Source organism: Nicotiana tomentosiformis, chromosome 2 (genome assembly GCF_000390325.3).
Source record: "Nicotiana tomentosiformis chromosome 2, ASM39032v3, whole genome shotgun sequence".
In the NCBI taxonomy this organism is placed as follows: domain Eukaryota; kingdom Viridiplantae; phylum Streptophyta; class Magnoliopsida; order Solanales; family Solanaceae; genus Nicotiana; species Nicotiana tomentosiformis.
In genome coordinates, this window is record NC_090813.1 from 13895120 (window position 1) to 13922925 (window position 27806).

At 39.7% G+C, this 27806-nt stretch overlaps 2 protein-coding genes across 3 annotated transcripts; one reads left to right on the plus strand and one right to left on the minus strand.

Moving 5' to 3' along the window:
- Positions 1–15958: 15958 nt before the first annotated feature.
- LOC104110017 (probable aquaporin SIP2-1) lies at positions 15959–18241 on the plus strand. Its single transcript, XM_009619435.4, has 2 exons — positions 15959–16283; positions 17161–18241. Exon 2 carries the CDS (start codon positions 17379–17381, stop codon positions 18099–18101), a length of 723 nt encoding a protein of 240 aa, XP_009617730.1. The 5' UTR covers positions 15959–16283; positions 17161–17378; the 3' UTR covers positions 18102–18241.
- Positions 18242–18737: 496 nt separating this feature from the next.
- LOC104110018 (calcium-dependent protein kinase 26-like) lies at positions 18738–26331 on the minus strand. Of its 2 annotated transcripts, XM_009619436.4 has the most exons (8): positions 25823–26331; positions 23943–25031; positions 22103–22246; positions 21832–21984; positions 21177–21292; positions 20756–20923; positions 19386–19610; positions 18738–19081 (listed from the first exon to the last, which is right to left on the minus strand). In XM_009619436.4, the coding sequence occupies exons 2-8, from the start codon at positions 24880–24882 to the stop codon at positions 18959–18961; spliced, it is 1869 nt and encodes a 622-aa protein (XP_009617731.1). In that variant the 5' UTR covers positions 24883–25031; positions 25823–26331; the 3' UTR covers positions 18738–18958. The 2 variants fall into 2 exon arrangements, with proteins under 2 accessions (XP_009617731.1, XP_070051103.1); XM_070195002.1 differs by lacking the exon at positions 25823–26331 and having other exon boundaries at positions 23943–25212.
- Between the last annotated feature and the right edge of the window lie 1475 nt (positions 26332–27806).

Sequence of the window (27806 nt, forward strand, 5' to 3'; positions counted from 1 at the left end):
ATAAAAAAATTATATTATAAAATAAGTTATTTATTTATTTTATTTGACTATAAATTATTTTTAAATATAAAAATTGGTCGTTCTTTTTGTCATGAACTTAAAACAAAATATGTTTACATAAACTAAAACGGAGGGAGAAATAATTTTGTTAGTGATACGATAAATATAAAATAAATAGTTAACAATAAGAATATGAATGAGCTTAAAATATAATAAATGGAGTAATAAAATCGAACAATTGCCTATAACATAGTGTAGTAGCTGTTTGAACAGTGTATTTGAAGTAGAAAAAACAAACAGCTATTCGGTTCACAGGAGTTAATTATCTCTTATAGTAGTATTGTCTTTTGGTATATCAATAATTCTTCCGAATTGGAGTAAATCTCTTCGTAACAGTACATATCAAATTAAAATTAATTTGCAACACAAAACCGCACAAGTGTGACATCCCGTAATCAGTTAAGAGTTATGACAAATAGTGTGGTAGCTGTTCTAGATAAAATTATATGACACATTAATCATCAATCATCAAGTGTGTGCGTTATATTTACATATAGTTTGTATGTAATTTTCATGGTAATACTTTGCATCCATTTAACTTAAATTCTTAGATAGGTAGTAACATCACGGTAAAAACACTCACATGCATGAAGCATTTATACCAATTTAATAAATACACGATATATATCTTCACAAATAAAATTATCACTTTGTATACGGTCAAAATCGTGCTTACCCGATTTTGTATGGTTAATCGAGACCGGGGTGACAGACCGAGGTTCAATCCCAAGTTATATTGGATCGTTGCGTGAATAAATATTGCATAGCTCATGATTCAAGGATCGATCGAGATCAAGACCAGCTAATGTCGAGACCGAGAAGGATAGGGATCTAGCGAGATCGAAGGAAGCCTGATAAGTCGAATAATAGAAAGCCGAGGAATCCGTGACCGGGCGAGGATTGTGGCGGAGATCTCGGCATATATCAAGTCAAGACTGGTTGATTAGCCAATCAGAAGATTTCCTTCTGTATTTAGAATTGTACCATATGTAGAACTCCTCTACTATATAAAGGGGGTTCCAATCATTTTGTAGGGTTGGATTCACGCATAACAAAGCAATATATTATGTTTTCTCTCTTAAGCTCTCTTATTCAGTTGTTCAGTTCTTGCTTCTCAATAATATACTAAATTGGTTCGAGGACGACCTAGCTCGAGGGCCAAAGTTGCGCGTTACATTAGTTTGCTTCATTTTACAGTTAATTTCTAACTTCAATTCTTATATTTCTGAGTTTGTGCCAAGTGAAATCACATATCCTTAAAACCACTTACAAATTTAATTGTTATCCGATTTTAAGGGTAAACAGTTTGACGCCCACTGTGGGGCTAAGGATAATAGTGATTGCATGGTGCTAATTTTCATAACACACACTGGTTTACACTTGTTCTTGTAAGCGTTTTTGATTCCAGGATCAGCATGTCGAACTCTCAAGCAGTACCCACACACTTCGACAATGGTCTTGGTTTTCATGGCGAAAACAACAACGTAGCCGCCCCATGAAACGAAGTGTCTCTAGTTGATCTCCAAAGAGTACCAGTTGCAGACCCCATCGACGTCAGTTCCCATGTTTTCCTGAATGCAAATCTGGGCGTCGACCTCGAAAATAGCATCCGCAGAGATGTTCGATCAGCCGGTCAGAACGCACAGGGCGGTGAAGAAGGCAGAATCAGCCTTCAAATAATATTCAAAATGGTGCAGGCTCATCAAGTTGCAATAGCACAACTCCAAAATCAGAACCACGCAACGAATAGGGTCGAACCTGAGCCATCACAGGAAGTTGTTCACAGGGCCGAACCAGTGCCAGGGAGGTCAAATGTGAATGAGTCAGGGACCAACCTCGCTATCTTGAAAATGTTCGAGGAGCTGTCAAAGCAAATTGAATCGGGGGAGAAGAAGATTGAAGCGAATGACAAAAAAGTGAAAACATATAACTCCCGAGTTGATCAAATTTTGGGGGCACCACCGATTTTGAAGGGTTTGGATTCAAAGAAGTTCGTACAAAAGACCTTCCCGCCGAGCGTGGCTCCTAAGCCCATTCCGAAGAAATTCCGTATGCCAGAAATTCCCAAGTATAATGGAACTACCGACCCCAACGAGCATGTCACTTCTTACACACGCGCAATAAAGGGGAACGATCTAGAGGACGATGAGATCGAGTCCGTACTGCTGAAGAAATTCGGAGAAACTTTATCAATGGGGGTGATGATATGGTACCATAATTTGCCACCTAACTCCATTGAATTTTTACCATGCTCGCAGATTCCTTCGTCAAAGCACACGTCAGAGCTATAAAGGTCGAGACTAGAAAGTCGGACCTCTTCAAAGTAAAATAGAAAGACAACGAGATGCTCAGAGAGTTCGTATCCCGATTCCAAATGGAGCGTATGGATCTGCTCCCGGTCACTGACGATTGGGCCGTTCAGGCTTTCACTCAAGGCCTAAACGTACGAACTTCGGCAGCCTCACAACAGTTAAAGCAGAACTTGATCGAATATCCAGCTATAACCTGGGCCGATGTGCATAATCGGTACCAGTCAACGATTAGGGTCGAGGATGACTAGTTGGGACTCCTTCCGAGTTCGTCTATCCAAACAGGACCATCGACAGAGTTAAAAGGGATATTGACCTAGAACCACGGTCAAACAGAGATCGATATCAGCCATACGGTAGAGATCGGAGAAACAACGGGTCTGGACGTAACCCCATTCGAATTGATAGAACAAATGATCGAGGACATAGCTCTCAAGGGCTCATGAGTAAGAGAGGTTTTGACATGAATGTCGAACCCAGAGAAGTACCATGACTATCGGAATACAACTTCAACATTGATGCATCAGCTATTGTATCGGCCATTGGGCGCATCGGGCACGGTTCGTTTGACCGTTTGGCCCTTACAAGTTTTTCTTATCGAGCCCCTGCTGCCATGAAGTAATTTCTTCGCATCAAAGTTGACATTCGAGGGCAATGCCCCCCAGTATTCGAGGTTGATTATAAAGAAACCTCGGATATTGTTGAATTGTTCTAAGTTAGTACGATCAATGGTTGCCTCATTAAAAACCTCGTCGGAAAACCCATTTGGAACAAAATCGGTCTAAGGGAAAAAGAGTGCAACGCGTGCTTTCAGACCTAAAGGCTTCGTGTGGAAGAATCCATCGTTGTTTCTGGTTGAATACTTTCAATGGTTAGTTTAAAATATAAATGAAAATGGAAGGGGTTGTACCTTAGCAATAGTATCATTTTAGGTGCGATACGTTCCAATCTCTCAGCAGTTGTTCGCCATTCATCATGTCGAGCTTGTATGATCCTTTTTCGATGATTTTGAGAACATGGTACGGTCCTTCCCAGTTCGGACCTAGTTTTCCTTCATTCAGATGTCGGGTGTTGAGGGTGACTTTTCTTAGAACCAAGTCCCTGATGTTAAAATGTCGAAGATTGGCTCTTCGATTGTAGTACTTTTCGATCTGCTATTTTTGAGCGGTCAATTGGACGAGAGCGGCTTCGCGTCTTTCGTTCAACAATTCTAGACTCGTGTTCATGGTCTCGTTATTCGACTCCTCTGTTGCATATCGAAACCTGATGTCAAGTGGCCCCGACTTCTGCAGACTGATCCGGCCAAGAGAAATCCTAATCAAATGTGCAAATATCATGGCAACTATGGTCATAGAACAGAAGATTGCAGACAACTAAGGGATAAGGTAGCCAGTTTGTTCAACGAAGGGCATCTTTGAGAATTCTTAAGCGATCGGGCTAAAAACCACTTCAAGAACAGAGATTCAAATAGACAGAATGAGCAAGAAGAGCCGCAACGCGTGATCCACATGATTGTTGGAGGGGTCGATATTCCTCAGGGGCCCGTATTCAAACGCACCAAGGTGTCGGTCACGAGGAAAAAGCGGACTCGAGACTACGTACCAGAAAAGACCTTGTCTTTCAATAACGAGGATGCAGAGGGGATCTTACAACCTCACAACGACGCACTAGTAATATCTATCCTTATGAATAAAATTCAAGTTAAACATGTTTTGATTGATCCAGGTAGCTCGGCCAATATTATTCGATCGAGGGTCGTAGAACAACTCGGCCTACAAGATCAAATTGTGCCCACAGCCCGAGTACTTAACGACTTCAACATGGCGAGTGAAACCACCAAAGGTGAAATTACTTTGCCAGCGAACGTGGCCGGGACCATCCAAGAAACAAAGTTCCATGTGATCGAGGGTGACATGAGGTACAACGCCCTACTTGGAAGGCCTTGAATTCATAACATGAGGGCAGTACCCTCGACCCTTCACCAAGTTTTGAAGTTCCTGACATCGGAGGGAGTCAAAACAGTGTACGGGGAACAATCCGCCGCCAAGGAGATGTTTGCAGTCGATGAAGTGATACCGGTATCGATGCTCTCATAAATGAAGGGAACATATTCGAAGGGAAAGTAGGAAGTCAAATAGCAACCACAGACACAGGCCTCGACCCAATTACAGAAGCAAGGGATCGACGAGGATGACTACTACTGGATCCCTCGATCCTTCATAATTCCCGATGACTCAGACGCAACCAAATCGACGGTCGAAGAGCTGGAACAAGTCACACTGGCTGAGCATCAGCCTGAACGAAAGGTATACCTGGGCACGGGGCTAACCCCTGAGCTCAGGAAAAAACTTATTCATTTCTTTAAAGCTAACATAGATTACTTTGCTTGGTCCCACCTCGATATGATAGGGATACCACTAGAAATTACCACTCACAGACTGAGCCTGGACCCTAAATTCCGCCAGGTGAAGCAAAAAAGAAGGCCCTAGTCCGAGGTCAAACATGCCTTCATCAAGGACAAGGTAACCAAACTTCTCAAAATAGGATCCATTCGGGAAGTAAAGTATCCCGAATGGTTAGCAAACGTAGTGGTAGTCCCTAAGAAGGGAAACAAACTTAGAATGTGTGTAGATTATAAAGACCTTAATAAAGCATGCCCTAAGTATTCTTTTCCTTTGACTAATATCAATCGTATAATCGATGCCACGGCCGGCCACGAAACTCTCAGTTTTCTCGATGCCTACTCCGGGTATAACCAGATACAGATGAACCCGGAGGATCAGGAAAAGACCTCGTTTATCACTAAGTACGGTACCTACTGTTATAATGTAATGCCATTCGGTCTAAAAAATGCTGGTGCAACTTATCAACGCCTAGTAAACCGAATGTTCAAAGATTAAATAGGAAAATCAATGAAAGTTTATATTGATGACATGTTTGTTAAGTCCATGCAAGCAGAGGACCATTTAAAGCATTTGCAGGAGACTTTCGATATACTGAGGAAGTACAATATGAAGCTCAACCCCAAAAAGTGTGCATTTGGGGTTGGCTCGGGCAAGTTTCTTAGTTTTATGGTGTCCAATCAGGGAATCGAGATCAACCGCGATAAAATCAAAGCTATCGAGGATATCACGGTAGTGGATAATGTAAAGGTCGTGCAGAGGCTGACGGGGCGGATAGCCACCCTAGGACGATTCATTTTGAGATCCTCAGAAGAAGAGCAATTTTTCATGGACTCCGAAATGCCAGCAGGCCTTGCAGGAACTAAAGCAGTATTTATCGAGCCCATCGCTGCTTCACACCCCGAAAGTGAACGAACAAATTTACTTATACTTGGCAGTCTCGGATATAGCGGTAAGTGGAGTCCTGGTCCGAGAAGAACAAGGTACACAATTCCCTATCTATTATATTAATCGGACCTTAGGTGAGGCCGAAATTAGATATCCATACTTAGAAAAATTAGCGCTTGCTTTAATAAGCGCCTCTAGGAAACTAAAATCATATTTCCAATGTCATCCAATATGTGTTGTAACAACTTATCCTCTTAGAAATATTTTGCACAAACCCGAGCTTTCGGTTTGATTGGCCAAATGGGCCGTAGAAATCAGTGGGTAAGATATTGAGTATCGACCTCGAACCGCCATCAAGTCTCAAATCTTGGCAGACTTCATGGCTGACTTTACGCCGGCTCTCGTACTCGAGGTTGAAAAAGAACTACTGATAAAATCGGGTACATCTTCGGGAGTCTGTACCCTCTTTACGGACGGTGCTTCGAACACGAAGGGTTCCAGATTAGGCATCATACTAAAATCACCCACAGATAATATAGTTAGACAGCCTATCAGAACTACAAAATTGACTAACAATGAGGCCGAGTATGAGGCCATGATTGCAGGTCTCGAACTAGCTAAAAACTTGGGGCGGAGATCTTAGAGACTAAGTGTGATTCCCTCCTCGTGGTAAACCAAGTTAACTGGACTTTTGAAGTCCGAGGAGACCGAATGCAGAGGTACTTCGATAAACTACATGTAACTCTACATCGATTTAGGGAATGGACCTTGCAACATGTACCTCGAGAACAGAACAACGAGGCCGACGCTCTTGCAGACTTAGGTTCATCGGTCGAAGACGACGAACTCAACTCGGGGACTATCGTACAACTCATGAGATCGGTAATCGAAGAAGGTCACGCCGAGATAAACTCCACAAGTTTAACCTGAGATTAGAGAAACAAATACATAGAGTACTTAAAGAACGGGAAGCTTCCATCAGATCCAAAGGAGTCGAGATCTCTGCGCACAAAGGCAGCACAGTTCACTTTGTCCGAAGAAGGAAAGCTATTTAGAAAGACGTTCGATGGACCATTGGCAATATGTTTGGGATCGTGAGATACCGACTACATCCTACGGGAAGTTCATGAGGGCACTTGTGGAAATCATTCCGGTGCCGAATTGCTGATCCACAAAGTAATCAAAACAGGGTACTATTGGACCGATATGGGGAGGGATGTAAGAGAGTTCATTCGAAAATGCGACAAATGCCAAAGGCATGCGCCCACGATTCATCAACTCGGGGAACTACTCCACTCGGTCCTGTCCCCATGGCCCTTCATGAAATGGGGAATGGACACCATTGGCCCTCTCCAGTTGGCCCCGGGTAAAGCTTAATTTATTTTGTTTATGACTGATTATTTCTCTAAATGAGTTGAAGCACATAGTTTCGAGAAAGTCAGAGAAAAGGAAGTCATAGACTTCATTTGGGACCATATCATATGTCGATTCGGGAAGCCCTCCAAAATTGTATGTGATAATGGAAAATAATTCATCGGCAGCAAAGTAATTAAATTTCTCGAGGATCAGAAGATCAAAATGATCATATCAACACCTTATCATCCCAGCGGGAACGAACAATCCGAATCGACTAACAAAACCATCATCCAAAATCTTAAGAAGAGATTGACCGACGCCAAAGGAAAATGGAGAGAAATACTACCCGAGGTTCTATGGGCATACCGCACAACATCAAAATTCAGTACCGGAGCAACACCGTTCTCGTTAGTTTATGGCGTCGAAGCTCTGATCCTGGTCGAGGTCGGAGAACCTAGCATCAGGTTTCGATATGCAATAGAGGAGTCGAATAACGAGACCATGAACACGAGCCTAGAATTATTGGACGAAAGATGCGAAGCTGCTCTCGTCCGATTGGCCGCTCAAAAATAGTGGATCGAAAAGTACTACAATCGAAGACCCAATCTTCGACATTTTAACATCAGGGACTTGGTGCTAAGAAAAGTCACCCTCAATACCCGAAATCCGAATGAAGGGAAACTGGGTCCGAACTGGGAAGGAACGTACCAGGTTCTTGAAATGATCGAAAAAGGATCCTACAAGCTCCGCACGATGAATGGCGAACAACTGCCGAGCAATTGGAACGTATCGCACCTAAAATGATACTATTGCTAAGGTACGACCCCTTCCATTTTCATTTATATTTTAAACTAACCCTTGCAGGTGTTCGACCAGAAACATCGATGGATTCTTCCACACGAAGCCTTTAGGTCTGAAAGCACGCGTTGCACTCTTTTTCCCTTAGACCGGTTTTGTCCCAAATGGGTTTTCCTGTGAGGTTTTTAATGAGGCAACCATTGATCGTGCTAACTTAGAATAATTCAACAGTATTCGAGGTTTCTTTACAATTAATCTCGAATACTGGGAGGCATTGCCCTCTAATATCAACTTTGATGCGAAGAAATTACTTCATAGTAGCAGGGTCTCGATAAGAAAAATTTGTAAGGACCAAACGGTCAAACGAACCGTGCCCGCATAGTTTGCTTGAGCCCTGGCACAGAATATGTACGCATGTATAATTATTTATAAAGAGAAGCATTTTTCTTTGCCGTATCTCATGCCTTAGAAAAGTTTTTCTACTTTACAATTTTATACTCTAGATCTATTATGTAAACATGCTTAAGGGTCGACCATAACCAGAGTTCGGATAATTACCCCCACGCTCGGGGACTGACGTCCGAAAAATAAACGAGATCGAATCATTAAAACTCTGAGATCATAAGACCTTTTAGGAAACCCTCAATTTTTATAGGCCACGCCCACCCCACTCGGGGACTGACACTTCGGGGAAGCTCGAAGTAAAATGGGAAAATAAGCCCAAGGGGAAAATCCCGGACTAAAAAGGCTACGACCAAATTAACACGGTTCGGAGATGTCCGAATTCCTTAACAAAATAGGCCTTCGAATTCCCTCATAATGCCGGTTAAAAGGGCTACCCCAAGCAAAATTATAAAAGGCTTCGATAATATCAAGCCTCAAAAACTCTAATAAGTACAAAATTATTCGAGCTACCGAACAGTTCCTTATTGCATGCTAAGGCATTACAAACGATAAAAAAAATTTCAAGCCGAAAAGGGGAGAAAGCCATAAACAATCTTTTTACAAAGGCTATATTGGCCTAATACAAAAGCCTAAGGGCTATTTTTGCTTTGAGTTCGAGAGACCATCCTCGCTCAAATAAAAAATCTAAGGGTTATCTTACTTCGAGTTTGAGCAAGCACTCACTCGATCGTAAAGCCTAAGGGCTATACTAGTTCGGTTTCATTCAAATTGTCTAAACCTCAGACCCTAGAATACAACTTCATAATTTTATAAGGCAGAAATGAAGAAAGTTTATATATATATATACACGTCAAAAATCATTTACAAAGGCAACATGGTCCGATCAAATTTCTCTACAAAAGATCGAAACGGTCTTAAAAGAAACACAAAAAATACTAAAGGACTTAGTCTTCTCCAGGAACAACATCTTCGCTCTCAAGGCCTTCTCCGCTTTCAGATCCGCTCATACTCCCAGAATCATCATCATCAGGAAAGGCCAACACTCTGGCTTCAGCTTCGAGATCCTTAGCATTCTCGATCTAGGCTGTAAGATCGAAGCCACGAGTATGGATCTCCTCGAGAGTCTCCCTTCGAGACTGGCATTTAGCATGCTCGGCAACCCATTTCGCTCGAGCCTGAGCAGCTTCGGCAACCTCCTTTGCTCGAACCTGAGAAGCTTCAACGTCGGACCGGTAGATGGCCACCATTGTATTAGCATTAGCCATGGCCGTTTCGACCTCCGATTTGGCCGCTGCAAGTTCTTTGGCCAGCCTCTCTCAAGCAAAAGTTGCTGAACCCAACCGAGACTGGAATTCCTCAATTTTCTTGGCTTGCACCAAGGCTTTCTCTTTCAAGCTTCGAAGTTGGGTCTCAACCGAGGCCAATTGAGCTCGGGCAACTTCCTTTTCCGAGGCAAGGCGGTCCATGTTCTTCTTTTATGCCTCGGCCTCCGCTTTCACTGCGTCCACTCCCTCACGAAGCTACCCGATCACATCGAGCTTTCACTGGACCTGCGGGACCGAACAGTTAGCCGCCACGTTCGAGTCAGTGTCATTAACTTCAAAGATTCTTTTTACCTGCTCGGCCAGATCAGCCTGTTCTTTCTGAGATGCTTCTAGCTCAGCCCGAAGTCCTTTTGCTTCCCCTTCTCTCTGCTCACTGAGAAACTTGAATGCATCTCTCTCCTCAGTAAGCCCTTGATTTTTGGTTTCGTACCGGCTCAGCTCCCCTTGGGATCGGAAGAAAGCCTCGTGATGAAGCACAAAAGCCTACAAAAATAAAAAGAATGAATTATACAAGGGGAGAAAAGTACAAGTATGAAAATTGACAAAGAAAATAAGAACTTACCAGGTTCAGGGCATGTTGGGTTTCATTGAAAAGACAAGGCACTCCCACCTCGTCTATCTGGTCTTGGTCTTCTTCTGTGACCAAACATCGGAGGTAGCTAGCCACCCCTACGGGGGCAGCAAGAACCCGGGCATCCTCCGGGACCGTGATAACGATTGTTCGCTTATACCAGGGATCGGCACTAGGGGCCGGGAACCGATTGGTCAGTTTAAAACAAGAGGAAACCTCGCCTGAGCTCTTCTTCGGAGCCTCCAAGTCATTAAAACCGGTGATATCTTCTACCCCAACAAAATAACCACGGAAAGGATCTTCCTCTCCGTGGGCTCCCTCCCTATGACAAGTCTCCACGGCTTGAGCGTCGCGTATCATTAACTCAGAAAATGAAGGAAACGAGGGGGAATCCCCGATCTCTATTACCCCAAGTGGGTCTTTTGGGGTGCCGCCTCCGTCTTGGGGAGCCTCAAGCCCAATTTCTGTACCGGCATCCACCGCCTCTTCAATGGTCTCTTCGCCCCGAGATAAAATATCTTCGGTTCGGGGACTTAGGCCGAAGTCTCCTCCTCAACCTCATCAAGCCTAGATGGAGCAGTATCAACTCCCACCAGTTTTGAAGATCTCCGAATCTCGGTGCTAGCTCGTGCACGGGCCACCATCCCGGAATTATCTTCTTTCTCTTCTTCTTCTTCTTATTCTTCTTATTCTTCCCTTAGTATTTGGACTGACTCCATAGTCAGCGAGATTGTGTTCCTCTTGGGTTTACGGGCTGTTCTCTTCTTGGGGTTTTGACCCTCGGAGTTCGATACCCTTTTCCTCTTATTCTCCTTTGCCGGTTTCAAAATAGGTGGTGAAACTTCTTCATCACCAGGTAGGGATCTCATAGTCGTATCCTTTCTGAGACCTGCAAAAGGATAAAGTAAGTAAACTCATGTTTGAGAAGATGCTTGAATGATAGGCAAATCGGTGAGTTAGGAAGAAGGCTTACCATGAGTACGAGCCTCCCACCGGCCCTTTGACAAATCACGCCATGCGCGCTCGGCATATGTTGACGTCGAAACCAAGCTCCTAACCCAGTTCTCGGGGTGGGGAACCACACCCGGCATCCAAGTAACGGCTGCATTGAGAAAAATACTGATAAGAAAGGATGAAAAAGTAAAAATAACGAACAGAAATTAAAGACAGAATCATACTTACGCTTCATATTTGTTACAACCCATATTTTCGTACATACGAGTACGTCGTAAGTCAATTGATGTAAGCTCAGAAATGAAATCATATTTGAAAAATTTACAAAGTAAGTTAATCATGTTACCTCGTAGGTTACAAATATTGAAGATCATGAACAACAAGTACAAATATGGTTGGAAGGTTCAAAAGCTAAAGGAATTGAAAAACATAATGTTTCGTCGAAAATCGACAAATTGGGAATGTTATAGCATGTACTTTTAGAGTGAGACCAGGGTGTTTAACATGATAAGGAGGTTATATTATGAGTTATGTTAGTCGTATGATAGTCGTGTGTTATGTTTTGAAGTCAAGCGAGTAGTGGAACAAAAGTCGATGAAAGTCATCACAAGTTACGTTTATAAGTTTTATTGAAACTTTGGGTCAAATGTAACTGCCATTTTCTCCCAATATACGTAGCGTTATGGGGTTTTCCACCCATCAAATTAAATCTCTATGAGTCTATTTTCCAATGCATTAAACCGTTTGTCAATACGATATCAGAGTAGAGAGATATGGGCGTTTTTGCTAGACTGCGCAGACTGTCACCTACATGCTTAAACGAGAATCCAAAATTGGGCCTGTTCGGGTCGTCCAAAAATGGATCTGTTCGGGTCGTTCAAAGAGGCTTTTTAAAGGCTTATCCCCTTCATATATTAGTATGATAATAGGAAAAAATAACTAGACTTAATATCTACAAAAATCCTCCCACAAATTTCCCACAAACCCCAATTGATTTTCTCTCCCTTTCAAGTTCTAATTGGAGGTAAAGCCTAGAGTTTGAAGAACCAAGATAGAAGCCGAGTTATCCAAAAAATAAGGTAAGTTTACTGCTCTCTTTCATATATTTGTTTCTGCTGTAGATGCATAGTAAGTCGTTCTATATTTGTAAGAACTCACGGGACGGTGATCGGAAGCCGTGAGTTCGAGTTATTCACTTGTAGCAGACTGTTTTGTGGTGCTGTTGGGCTGAGTGTTTTACTACTGTTTTGTGGGGTTTTGGAAGATTAAGGGTGTGGAGAAACACCACATAAATGCAGGATGTTGGTCTGGTCGTTCGTCGTAACATTTTCGGGTTATTGACACTACTACGGTGGTCATTTTGTGTATGAAGAGATTGGGCTGTGTTGGGCTGTTTTGTAGTATTGTGTGGTGTACATAAGGTTGGAAAATAATGTATATATGTTGTTATTGTTATTTTTGGTGTTATCTTGAATTTGGAGGAAGTAAGGATTATAGGGGAGATGCTGTCCGTTTTAATACAAAATAAGCTTGTCGTTCGTTGTGCGTTAGTTGTACCTTTCGTAACTTAATGATAGTATTATTATAGTTGTTGTAGATTAAGGTGAGAAGAGGTGAGTTCAAGTTGGTGATTGGAAAGATTGTGATAAGGTATGTTAAGGCTAAACCTTTCTTCATTTTGGCATGAACCCGTAACTACATGAGTTTGATAACGAGGCATAAAGAGAAGTTTGTATTCTTGAATTTATTCACATTATCCTAGTCTCAGAAGTTACAGTATTCTCCCTTATCGGGACTTCATATTCAGTTTAGTATTGTATTCTTTCAACCAAGAGAGCAGAAAGTATTACAATATTTTTACCACCATAGAGCTATAATCGGTGGGCAGGCCCCTATTGGACAACCTCTGATCAGATGGTAAGTTATATACCAAGCCTACTGTGGCCGAGCGCTTATGAGCGAGCCCAGAATGGTCGAGATACAAAGCCTAGTATGGTCGAGCGCCTATGAGCGAGCCTACTACGACAGGGCAGTTACACATACCGAGCTTTATAGGGCTGGACAACTATTTTACATAGTATATGGAGAGAGTTGAGTCAGTATCAACAGGTAAGCATATCTTCATATTATTTTTGACTCCCAGTTATATTCAGTTATTATATCATCATTTCAGTTTCAGCTTTCAGTTATTCTGTTGCCTTACATACTCAGTACATTATTTGTACTAACGTCCCTTTGCCGGGGACGCTGCATTTCATGCATGCAGGTCCTGATAGACAACTGGATAGACCTTCCTAGTAGACAGAGCCAAATATCAGCTTGGTTAGTAAGCTCCACTTCCCCGGAGTTACCAGGTCTAGACCTTGGAGTCCGTTTTATATATACAGGTTTGATGGGTAGGTCGAGGCCCTGTCCCGACCATGATACAATTCAACTATCTCTAGAGGCTTGTAGACAAGTCCTGTATAGTTTGTATATCAGTAGATGTTCATGGCGGCCTCGTCAGCCTGCACATTTATATATAGATATAGATATATTTAAATATATATGAGATTTTGGGTATGTTTACCCCTCAGATGAGGGAGACGATATTTTCAGATAATTCAGAATATGACCTCTTCGGCCTAGGTTGAGGGTTACCCCTCTAGAATTCACAATTACAGAGTGGTACGCTCGGGTCGAGTATGGTACCGGGTGTCGGCCACGCCTCTTCAGGTTTGGGGCGTGACAATATTCCACTTCTCAAGAAATGGCATGCTCTCAGCCGGGATTAGGTCTATGGTCTTCACCCGAACGAACCAGCCCATCCAGCCCCGATCTTTGTCTTCATCTATACTAGAGATGAGCGCCTTGGTGGCCCGACGTTGAAGCTTTATCAGCCTACCTCGATAGAGTCGAGGGCTATATAATCTTATGAGGTGGTCAAGGGTAAAAGCAAGCCCGTCGATTTTGCTCACGAAGAAACGGGGCAGTATCACGATCCTCCAGAAAGATGGGTGAATTTGGCCAAGGGTCACCTGGTATTTCTTGCAGAAGTCTATAATGATCGGATCGAGGGAACCCAGCATGAAAGGATAAGTGTAAACACTCAGGAACCCTTCTACTGCTTATGTCACGACGATTACGTCATGATCGAAAGCTAAAATCATTTCTTGTCATTATTCTCCAAAAAATGAGGGGACTATCTGTATACGGTCAAAATCGTGCTTACCCGATTTTGTATGGTTAATTGAGACCAGGGTGGAAGACCGAGGTTCAATCCCAAGTTATATTGGATCGTTGCGTGAATAAATATTGCCTAGCTCGTGATTCAGGGATCGATCGAGATCGAGACCAGCTAATGTCGAGACCGAGAAGGATAGGGATCTAGTGAGATCGAAGGAAGCCTGCTAAGTCGAATAACAAAAAGCCGAGGAATTCGTGATCGGGCAAGGATTGTAGCGGAGATTTCGGCATATATCAAGTCAAGACCGATTGATTAGCCAATCAGAAGATTTCCTTCTGTATTTAGAATTGTACCATATGTAGAACTCTTCTACTATATAAATGGGGGTTCCAATCATTTTGTAGGGGTGGATTCACGCATAACAAAGCAATATATTACGTTTTCTCTCTTAAGCTCTCTTATTCAGTTGTTTAGTTCTTACTTCTCAATAATATACTCAGTTGGTTCAAGGGCGACCTAGCTCGAGGGCCAAAGTTACGCGTTATATTGGTTTGCTTCATTTAACAGTTAATTTCTAACTTCAATTCTTATATTTCTCACTTTGTGCCAAATGAAATCACATATCTTTAAAACCACTTATAAATTTAATTGTTATCCGATTTTAAGGGTAAACACACTTAATTATAGTAGTTAATTAATATATATTTTTACCTTAATTTATCACATAATAATAATAAATTAATATGATTTATTATAAACACCCAATACCAAATTACGTAAAATTATTGTCATGTGACCAAGAAGTCACAGGTTATCGAGCAGTAAAAATAACCTCTTGCAGAAATAAAGTATGGTCTGACCCTTTTCTCGAACTCCACGCATGGGCGGAGCTTAAAGCAATAATTGTGTGCAGCATGCGACCCCTCAAATCTAGTAGAGTATCAAATAACATCAAAATTCGATTGCAGCCACATGATGATTTCTGTTCATTACAACAAGACTTTCAAGTGACAACTAAGATCAGAACGAGAGTATTGACATGCCTCATCATTTGAATTGGCATTTTACCTAATATTGATTTTGCAAGTCTTTTTCTTCTGGCTATTTGCTTCTTCTCACCAAAAATGAAAGCTCCTATTAGCAAAATTATTAAAGGATAATGACTTCCCTTTGCTCCTTAATTAATTGGGATGGACCCAACTTTACCATAAAAAATCTTTCTTAATTTATCACTTCAATTAGAAAAGATTTGTGCCAACTATCAAGCTAATTAAACCTGGATTTGTACACCCCACTCAAATTTGCATTATCTTGTCAACTAGTTTGTATAATTTTTTGATACAACCTAAACTTATACTACCTTACCAAGGATTGTTTTATTAAAAAACATGTTTCGTCAATTTCTCCATTCGATTATAACCATTTGCGTTTCGTAGGTGTTGTACTATGTTTTTAGATGTTTGTACTCACTTTGGCACAACAATAATAGCCTAAAAAATATTTTTGAATAAAAGCAGAAGCAATTTTGAAAATATATACTTAAAAATACTTTTTAAAAATTTGGCTAAACAATAATTATTTCTCACCAAAAATATTTTTGAAAAAACACTTTAAAAAAAAAAAAAAAAAAAAAAACCTCTCAAAATAAGCTTTAATTGATTTCCTAGTAAAGTGCATGGCATCCACTTAAGAATACAAAAGGCCCAAAACAGTCCACTATTGTTGGGTTTAAGTTTAAAATAGTCCTATTCTTCTTATATGGAGCACTAATAGTTCATATTTTAACAAAGTGGTGCAGTTTCGGTCCAAAACCAAACGACCGGTGTTATTTTCTTACAAAAGGAATCTTTGTTCCTCTCCTTCAGTTTCAGTCCTGTCTGCATCTTTGAACAAAAACAGATTGACATTGTTCCCTTCTTTTCCCCCAATTTTTCAGAACCCTAACGTACAAATTGGGGAGATCTAAGGGGGAAATAGGAAGCGAAACATAGAGTTTTTGTCGAAGAGAGCGAAATCTTGTTACAACAATTGGGTGGAATCTTTCTCCAGGTAACCATACTTAGAAGAGAGCCATTTTTTTCTTTCTTCTTCGTTTTTTTTTTTTTTTTTTTTGTGAATCCCTAATTGTATAACCATTAATCGCAAAAACCTGAAATTTTGAGGTTCTACAGCAATCAAGAGAGAGCAAAGATGAATTCAATGGTGGCTTTAGGGAAGAAATTGACGAAAAATATTCAAGATCATAAACTTGTTTGAATTTTAATTTGAATTCTGCAGATGGGGTTGTGTAGTTAAGCCACTGTTACTGTTACCTCTGACCAAAAGTTGTTTGCTGAAATGTCTTGCTGGGCATTTTAATCCTCTGTTGGTTATTTTCTGTTGAACTTTTCCTGAAAATTGCTGCACTCGAGAATTGCAGCTTTCATATTTGATAGTACTTTGAGACTGTAATGTATCGTGTGACTCATCCCACTCTATGGTAGCATGCGATAGGTAAAATTAATCTTCTTGGTATAGGTTCTTTTTTGAAGAATTAACCTAAATAGCTACCCACCTAACCACTTAAACTGAAAACAGCCGGCGGATGTATAATATATGTATAATATGTATGTAACCGTATGTAATTAGTGTATAATATGTGGGTACCAGCTAGGAAAAGTAAACAGTGAATCCAGCATGCTGTTTATGTAAAGATCCCTTCTTTTTGGTATATTTGCCCTTTAGTTGCTATAGGTTCTTTTTTGGTATCCAGATTAAGGGTGAGAGTCTACTTGGGACAGATCTTCTAAGGAAAAAAAAATTGGATAGCCAGAGCTTAGACCAAATAATGTTACCGTCCTAGCATTGGAGTATGAAGATTAAGGTCTGTTGGCATTCAATATGTTGTTTTCTTCTAAGCTTTCTAACCTTTGATAGTTTGCTGCAGGTTCATGGAGTAGACTTACCAATACTGGGTGAAATTGATTCCGGTTTAGACTAAGTTGTGGAAGAGTAAAGGACGGAGACAGATATAAGTTTTTAAATAAGGGATTAAGATGATGGAAGGACTATAACTAATAAGACGCACACTCTTAACTCCTCTACCCACACCTCCTACCCAAAGAAAGCAGGACACCTAAGAGGATCAATCAAAAGAAGCAAGAAATGGGGGTAAGCAGGAGGAGGCTGCTGGTTTCAGATTTCATCATGTCCTTCATGTGGGTCTGGTCAAGTGTGCTTATCAAGATGTTTGTTCACACAATGTTGGGTTATGGGGCTCATGATCTCAAAGGTGAAATCCTCAAACATTCAATATCTGTCATCAATATGTTCTTCTTTGCCGCCTTGGCGAAAGCTACCAAGGGTGGGGCCTACAACCCTCTCACTATCTTGTCCGGTGCCATCTCCGGGGATCTCTCCAATTTCCTCTTCACTGTCGGTGCCAGAATCCCTGTTCAAGTCTTTGGTTCAATTACTGGGGTTAGGCTCATCATTGCAGCATTTCCAAACATAGGACGTGGACCTCGTTTGACCATTGACATCCACCGAGGTGCACTGATTGAAGGGTGCTTGACATTTGCGATTGTTACCATTTCACTTGGACTTTCCAGAAGAAGTCGTGCGAGTACCTTAATGAAGACGTGGATATCCAGTCTGTCCAAGCTGACACTTCACATACTTGGTTCTGATCTAACAGGGGGCTGCATGAATCCAGCCTCTGTGATGGGATGGGCTTATGCGCGTGGGGATCATATAACCAAGGAGCACATACATGTTTATTGGCTTGCTCCAATACAGGCAACTTTGCTGGCTGTGTGGACTTTCAACTTGCTAGTTTCCCCACCAAAGGACGAAAGGGAGAAGATGATAGAGAAAAAGTCAGAATGAAGGAGATTCCTAAATTATTGGCGATCGTACAGTTTGGATTATGTATTATGTCTTTCTCCAGTATGATTGCATGAACTTAATTTTCTGTTTTTAACTACACATGTATAATGTTCAGTTCAGGGATGTACGTTTTGTCTCAATGTTGTAGCCTCTCAAGAGCGATTAAGAATCTCGAGAACCTTTCCAAATGCCTGTCTTCACGGGGCGATTTGCAAAGAGAGGAGTATTTAATTCTTTTACTACCTTTCGTTCCACTATTCTGATCGAAGTAATTGCTCTTCTGAACGACCAAGTCATAATGAGATTAAAAACGGATGCTTCCTTGGCCGTGTGAAACATGGATATTAGCATTATATCATTTCTACAAGTGATGACCCACCCAAAATTGCTATGTAAAAACATAGAGATCAAATATAAATTTTTTTTTCGTTCCTCGTGAGCCCCTTAATCCCCCCCCCCCCCCCCCCCCCAAAAAAAGTGTCAACCTAACACCTGTGAAAATTAAATCATTGCTCAAATAAAGAATGAGAAATAAGAGATATAAGAACAAGCACTACCTTATTTTCTTGAAATAATTAACAACAGTGCATCCTATTCTTGAATATATTGAACTTTGAAGCTAATACAATTCGGGAGTACATTAATAAGAGCTGGCATTTGTTATGAACCAACATCAACTGATGCTTGAGCCTACTATACTTCTGTACACTTCAAAATCATGAAGGAAATGACAAAAGAAGAAAAATTACAAACAGAAAAAGTAAGTACAAAGATCATGGGAAGATGATGAAGGAGAAAAACTAAAAACAGAAAGAAGAGAAAAATTAATAATAAACAAGTACAAATATCTTTCTGTGTCAGCAGACTTTTGTTGGGTCCCTAAATCCGATGTTAAAATTATTAGGCAACCGTCTGTTGCACAAATTTGCATTTCCTTTCTGCATCATCGCCACAAACTCTTTATAATCTATCCGGCCATCCTGAAATGTAAGAACAGATAATTCAACAAGATGTAGTGATAAGAAAGAACGAAAAGCATCACTCTAAAAGACACGGACCACTGGAAAAGATTCAAATTGTGTTGCTATATACATTTTGATACTGTCGCGTACATGTTTGAGTATAGCTGCATACGCGTTTTGACCACAAAATGTGTCCTGAATGTGTCAATGTGGTTGTGAGAGACATGAGAGTTGCGTTGACATAAATGTTATATAGCCTACCATTACTTTCATGCATTACTAAGTATATTTGGAATAGAGAAATGCCAGTAGAACTACGTACATTGTCTTGATCAACTTCTTGAATGATTTCATCCAAGCGGACATCCTTTATGCCAAATTCCTCACAAGCCTTTTGAATTTCATCTGCAGTAATATACCCACTCCCATCTTTGTCAAAATATGAAAAAGCAGCAGAAAGATAATCTTCTTTCTCAGCTTTGTTGACATGAAGCATTGCAGCTACGAATTCCCCATAGTCAATGGTACCACTGTTGTCAACGTCCGCCTGCATTTTTTGGAAGAAAATTTGATGTTAGACAAAAAGAAAGAAGTATAAAATTATCTAATGAAGAATGTCTTCACACAACACATAGCAGTTGCTTAGCACAAATTCTTAGACAAATAGTATGGCTTAGCTGCTCATAACGAGAGCATAATTTCTAAAGGACAAACAGGTCCACAGATATTAAACTTCTCAAGGCACAAAAGCTTTGTTTAAGTGACAATCCAACAGTGCTACTAATAAAGAGTATTATGTACTCAGTAGCTCAATGAAATAACCAAATGCAGTAACTGTAGCTTTTTCCAATTGACTTAGAATTCTTAGGTACTCGCAACAAGCAAATTGTGTGACAGAAATTTGACTGCACGGTGGCATTTTGGATACTTTTATGTAACTAACAGGCGCTAGCAATTTCATAGAGAGATACATTGCATGATTGCCATGATAACAACAAACTACGGCTATAACCTGTCACACAATTGCAGAAGTACTAAAGAATTTCACTACTGATATATTTCGTTGAAATTAAATTTGCAAAGGAGTTAGGAAAGAAGAACAACTGCAGATCAGTTCTTCTCTCTTGGTTGGTGATCTAAAGGTTGTCCGATGGAATTGATTTGATGGCACCTACTAGAAAGAACTAGAAACCTGGTGGGCAAACATTTTCCAGTTACAAGAAAAACAAATTGCTCATTTTTCCTTTAAAGGCTTCTTTGTACCACAGCTAGACAAAAATGCTCCTTCCTCCAAACTAGACATCATTTTAACAGTATTTGACTCTGAAAGACAGATACATACAGTTAATAAAAGGGTATTTTACAGATTTATTATAGAGCAAAGGTCAGAAGTTAGTAGAAAGAAAATGTACAAGATGAAAAGGATCAAGTATTTAAGCAATTTGCAGTGAGTTCTCAAAGCCCATATCTGAAGGATTCAGTCCCATCTTTACAATCATCACACAGACAGAAAAGAAAGCAGATAAATAAAGGATCTAATTTCAGCCTAATTTTGACGATTTTCATGGTTAGATGGAGACTTTGTCACTGGAATTATTTAAACCCTGTGTGAGTAAAGTAAATGATTTCTTTGATTGTCCACATGGCATTTAATACTGAATAGTTATGGAAGACTAAAAGTCCAAAACCTACCGCCTTCATCAAGTCTTGTATCTCAGTCTCACTAAGATCAGCCCCAAATTGCTTTAGTCCAATCTTCAGTTCATCTAAAGTAATATGTCCACTGTTATCTGTGTCAATCATTTTGAACATCTCTTTCAAGCCTGCAATTTCCTCTTCAGAAAGACTCTCAGCAATAACCTGTATGATACAAATAGATTTTTGTCATTGGAAGAAACAAGACACCTTTTGATTCTTGAACTAGATTAACTTTTCGTGCGTGTGTTGGGAGCTATAAAAATTTAACTGCAATTTCAAGTTTAAAAATTGGCTTTTTTTTCCCTTCCTTTTCTTGGGGTGGAGGAGGAGGGAGGAGGTAGGAGGGAGGAGGGAGGAGGTTAACAGCCACTTTTAGTGGTCCATTGAAACTATAATTCGTTTACTAATATCTTACCATGAGAGCCATTTTCTTAAGCTTGTTCATGGCAGAAAACTGTGTTAAGCGACTCAATACTGCAGAATCAAGAGGCTTATCTGGAGCCACACCATCAATCTTCACCCAGGGATGGCCTGCAAAACGGAAAAGAAGAATAATATGCCCCCGAATCTAGAAAGTGCAATGACAAAGCAATCCTCCTATGTCGGTAACCCCTTGATGGAGAGGTATCACATGTTGGAAATTAAAAGGCAAATACGGACAAATATAGACAATCTAACTTGAGAAGAAGTAGAACCAAAACCATCTCCATAGAAAGACTTCCCTTTTCTCTGAATTGACTTAAAAAGAATATTATTTCCCTACACGTGCTCTATCAAGATCAACTTGCAGAAGATGAACAGCTAGCATAACAAAATTCCCAATTCTACACCAGACGCAGATACATTTTTCTGATTGTGATATTCTTTTAGGCAAATATGTTTGAAATTCTAGGTGAACTTAAAAATACAAAGTAACTAAGGACTCACATAGATCAACAAAACACCAAAAAGACATTACGATTTCACCATATTCTCTCAGCTGCTAAGCAAAATGGTTCTCACAGCATCTCTAAGCATAAGATATGAAAGGCTGGATTTTAAATATGAAGTTGAAATCAACAACTACTCACATAGAACTTCATGTGCGGTAAGTCGCTCTCTGGGGTCCCTAACAAGCATTCTCCTTTCCAGATCTTTTGCATCTTCAGAAATGTTAGGCCAAGGATCTGATATGAAGTCAATATCGGCACGTAAAACCTCGTCGAATATTTCCTGCTCACTTTCTATCCAAATAATGAATGAAGTAAACATGAGAAGCTGTTTTTGGTACTTCACATAACCAGGAAACCATGGAAAAACGACAAAAACTGTAATCCATTAAACTTGAAAAGATCAACTTACCACCCCAAAATGGAGGTACACCAGTGAGAAGAATGTAAATTATTACACCTGCACTCCAGATATCAGCCTCCTGACCATATCGCTTAAGCAGAACTTCTGGAGCAACATAATAAGGGCTTCCAACAATATCAGAGAATATTTGCCCTGTGATTAAGAACATAACCCAATCAACTAGGTAATTTAAAAGCAAAAGCACATCAACAAAGAAGACAGGTGCACGCTAGAAAGCACATGTTATTAAGAGAGTATATAGAATAACTGATGCTAAGGATATTTTCCATATAAGATGATGAACATCATATTAAGGACATGATAACCCTTCTAATTAATACAATTCTTACGAAATATTAAGGTCAATAATAACCCTTCAAATTAATAGAACTTCTGCGAAATCAGAAGCGGCATCGCTTTTCCGACCTAAGAGTAATAAAAAAGAATGGGTTCTCAATATAAACTAGCAGATATAGATACGCAATGCTATTGACTTCACAAACAAATAAGTTTGGAGCTTTCAAGGCTTTGGACAAGGAAAGACTTCCATCTATCCATATCAAGGGGACGACTTTTACTTTAAAAAAAAAAAAAATGTAATGCCTAAATGTTTTGGACCAAAAAATTAAAAATAGGAGCTGGTTTCTAGAATTCCTATCAAGTAATTACTACTACAAAGGCACCTGCAGATGGCCTGTTGAAATTGAATACTTGCTAAAAACAAATCAAATTCTTTCAAATCCTAGATTCCCAACAATTATTCTACCAGATCCTCAAATAATGTTCAAAGATTCCTAAAATATTGCTCTCATTTTGCACCTCATTTTTTTTGGTAACCAAGAACCCCGAGGGCCAGTGGCACACGGTTCGAAACTCACAGGGAATGGAGCCATCTCTCTACCCTTCTCCACTTAAATACCAGACTTCGGTTTGTAGCAGAGTTCGAACCCGTGATGTTGCTTAAAGTAGCATATCTAATCATGTTTTCTTTGCATGTATCAAAGTACTTGTAGGTGAAGCTGTTTTAACTACATCTCGGATTTGTAACTCCTGCTTTGAAGTATATACACAACCACATTGTTTGGAAAGAATTTTTCGCCCTTATGCTTACACTATTTACCTTAACATATCCAATATGTTTCAGTCAAAACTAGAGTCCAAAAGCTGAAAAGTGTTTTCATTGGCTAATGGCTATGCCCCAATAAACAAGGGTACAATTGTTTCACTCCTTCCGCAGAAAAGGTTCATGCATCTTAATAAGCGGATTAGAGTAAATAAGCTCTAGTTTTGTCAAAAACCTTGTATTTGTTTTCTCTTTAGTATCTAGCAAATGTTCTGTGGATTCCTCAAGGATAACCTCTTGCTTTTTAACGAATCCATCGACACTATATTTGAGAAAATTAAGTTTGGTGTTATAACAAGACCCTGCTCTCGATTCAATTGCTCATAAAAAATGAGCAAAGGTTGTCAATAGATAACTACAGAAGCATATTGCTTATCAAGTAGGCAAATAGAAATACCAACTACTTAACCTTATTACTTCTATAATACCAAAGTTTCTACTTCTTCGTTTGATACGATAAAACCCGCCCTCCTGAACTTTCCTACCTAGGATCCCAACAGAGTCTTCAACCCACTTTGCTCCCTTTGGTAAACGGAACACCCAACCTCATGGTTGGAGGTGGAGGGTCCTTACCGATAGGCTATCCCTCCCTTGTCGGGTACCATAGAAAACAAGTTTTTCTTATGCATACAAACCACTAAAAATAATTCAAAGAAATAGAGAAAGAGGGGAAGACCAAAATATATAGGAAGTAAATGGAAGAATTTGGAGAAAGTGGAAAAATACCTGGCTTGAAAAACGTTGATAGCCCGAAATCTATAATCTTTAGAGGTGAATCCTCTTCCTCATTGACAAAGAGAAAATTCTCAGGCTTAAGGTCCAAGTGCAACACTCCTAGAGAATGGCAGGCTTCTATTACACTAACTATTGTCCTTGAAAGCTCAGCCGCTTTTCTCTCGGAATAATGTCCCTGCTTAACAATTCTATCGAAGAGCTCACCCCCTGTACATAATTCCATCACAACATGAACTGCAACAGCATCCTCATACGCTGCTTTTATTGAAATGACGTTAGGATGTCCAGATAAGTGATGCAATATCTGAATTTCTCTCCTTACATCTTCCACATCTTCAGGCGTCAATAATTTCCTCTTCGCAATAGACTTACAAGCATACTTTTCCCCTGTTGCTTTTTCAACACAGAGGAATGTGGTCCCGAATTGCCCATGTCCAAGTTTCTCCCCCAAATCATAATGCTCCTTCAGAAGACCGGTTTTTGTTTTCAACACCGACTCAACCTGGAGTCCTGCACTAAGCATTCTCTTGACGTGATGTGGCTTCTTCGGTTTCGCGGGCTCTTTTGGTTTTGCCTTTTCATGGATTGTGTTGCCAAAATTTTCAGGTCCCGTTGCTACTGTAGGTTTCGAATCAACTGACATCTTCTCAGGTTTAACTACCTGAGCGTCTATCTTCTGTTCCTTCACTTTAATAGCCTGCTCAGGCCCTTTTGTATCAGATAGTTTACTCTCTTCTCTGTCTATCTTCACCAATTCTGGGGGTTGATTCTGAAAAGAGTTAGGACGTTCGGGCTGTTTGTCTGTAGAAGGTTCTTCAATAGCCTTTTCTTTTTTCTTATTTGTGATCATATTCGGTGATCGAGACCGCCAAAAGAATAAGTTGAAGAACCCATCCTTTGAAAACTTTGCATGAACACAATTATTTCCCATCTATCACTATGCTCCTCTCCACCAATATCTGTTACTACTATACACATCTGAATTCAAATATCAAGCCAAAATTTAACCCCTCAAAATGGAATGAAATTTGAAGCATTTGAAGCAGTCAACCACCCTCTTCCGATGCATGACCTTTTCAACTGCAGATAACAGTTGTTACTGTCAAAATCAGCATATTCTTCAAACTAATCTAGAGACAAGACCTTTGACCATTAAATTTCCAACCCTTACAAGTAAAATAATCCAATGTACACCTCTAAACAATTTCTAAAAGGGAAAAAAGAAAAAAGAAAAAGGGACCCCGTTTGAATATACATGACTCTCCAACAGTTTTCCCACTTCCCACGTTATAAAATTTCAACAGACAGTTAAACAAAAATCATATAACAACAACAATTACTATCCCTCAATCCCAAACTAGTTAAGCAAAAACCCGTACTCCTTTCATTTCAGTTTCTGTGAACCTCTTCGGAGTATGAAGGTCAAACTTACTATTTTCGGTGTGAATTCCGACATAGAATTTTCAAATTTTGAGAAATAAAATTACATATTTAGAAACTACATAAAAGTACTATAAGTCACAATAGTTAACGATTCAAAATATTTAAAAAGAATTTGCAAAAAATATGGTAAAAGAAAACCTTATTTGACTCCCCAAGTAGTAATAGGTTCACATAAATTGAAATGGTTGGAATAATTGAAAAGCACTCAAGGCTGTCGTCTAGTGGTCAATAGAGAACCATGAGGTTCAGGTTCAAATCCCAATTGAGGCAAAACATACTAGGTGATTTCTCCTCTCTGTCTGGCCTTGGTGGACAAAGTTACCCGGTGGCTGTGGGGTGGGAGCTAGTAGGTAATACCCTCATTTTAAAAAAAAGCTCGTAATTTGAAAAGAAAGTAGAAAAACAATATTAAGAAACAGAGAACTTACAAGGGAAAATAAGTTTCGAGACCCTCAACTTTGGGTTTCCAGGAGAAATTAAGTGGCTATGTTGAGGAATTGAATATGAAATTCTCAAACCCAAATGAGTAATTAAGGAGGGGAAAAAACAGCATAAGCAATTGAGAAATGGAAGGAGAAAGGGACCGCCGTCCAAGAATTGTAATAATAATTGTACGTGAAACTGAAGAGATTAACGACTTATCAGCTAAGTTTGTGTTTCAATTTCAATGTGTGTATGTAAATGTTTACCAAGATTCTCTTTGGGAATGAAGCTTGTTGGATTAGGGTTTTGGATTTGAATGTCTCTCTATTTTTGTTGAAATTTAGGAGAGAAAAGCCGAGGGACAGGGGAAGGCGAGAAGCGACAGGTTTTTCAGTTATAATGTTTGAGGGAAAGCTATTCCGATTACAACAATTGCCCCTCAGCTTGTGTAATTACAAAAGATTCCTCTCTTTCTTTTAATTTATGGAACTTCGCATATTAAAAAATAATAAATCAAATACAATATTAATATTGAAATTAAACAATAAGGAAAAGAATAATATTGCAAGGAAAAGAGAGAGGTAATTCTTATTGTATTTCAGATGATTTATAATGGGAGTAAAGCCCCTCTATTTATAGGGGGGAAAATGACTTAGCCACAAAGTAACAAACTATCTAAAAGATAGACGTTCACTCTAAATACAATTCTATTGATAACACTCCCCCTTGAGTGTCTACTCAATAGATAATGTGCCTCGCTAAAATCTTAACTAAAATAAAACCCAGTGGGAAAAATTTTTTAGAGAAGGAAAAGAGTACACATGTTTAGAAATACGACTTTTGGTTGGCTCGTTAAAAACCTTGCAAGGAAAACCCAGTGGGATAAAACCTTGTAAGAAAAAAAGAGTACAACGTGTATTAACACCCCCTGATGAGAGCATCAATTCATATCCTTGAGCCTTCGCATCTTAATCTTGTACACTAGTTTCTTGAAGGTCGACGTTTGTAGAGATTTTGTGAACAAATCAACCATATTATCATTTGAACGAATCTGTTGCACATTGATATCACCATTCTTTTGAAGCTCATGTGTGAAAAATAACTTCGGTGAAATGTGTTTTGTCCTATCCTTTTATGAATCCTCCATTCAATAGGGCTATGCATGATGCATTATTTTCATACAAAATCGTGAGTAGTTTATCACATTTCAAACCACATTTGTCTCGAATAAGATGTATTATAGACCTCAACCACACACATTCTCGACTTGCTTCATGAATAACAATTATCTCGGTGGAAAAAAGGCATTGGGCAAATATTTGTCGTACACCAAGACATTTGGCTGAGCTTTATCAAGCATCTCTAAAGAATAAAGGCCCTAAAGCTAATTTTGTCTATGATAATGAATTTGACAATGAATTTTGTCTAAAGACTTCTTTGAGCACCCTAATAGGAAAATAAACCACTTGATCAGTGATTGATCCGTGGTTAAAGATGATTGAGTAGTTTGATTTTTATTTTTGCCTATTCGTAGTAGCTAGTGAGTAAACATCATGTAATCATAGTTCTTTACATGAGCAGTAGTGTCACACCCCTTGGGGGCGCGACCAGCACTCAACCGAGATACCCCGATTAAGCAAGCCTGCTAGATGCCTTCTACCCAACCTTGCCCATTAACAACATAAGAATCAGTATAAGTGATAGACATGAGAAGATTCAAGTGTCCCACACTCTTTTTCCATTACTAAAGGATATTCATTTATGATTTCAAAATATTACAAATTTATAGATATGATGAAAAATATGTTTTCCCAAATACCAATACTTACTAGTTTAATTTCCAACATCAAACACCATCCACAACCTGTCTACGGAACCTCTAAGTACAACAGAAGAGTAGTATGGAAGTGACGGCGATAAGGCCCCGGCTATACCTCAAAACGTAAAGTACAACGTCAAATGACATGAAGCCCAGAACATAGTTGGGCT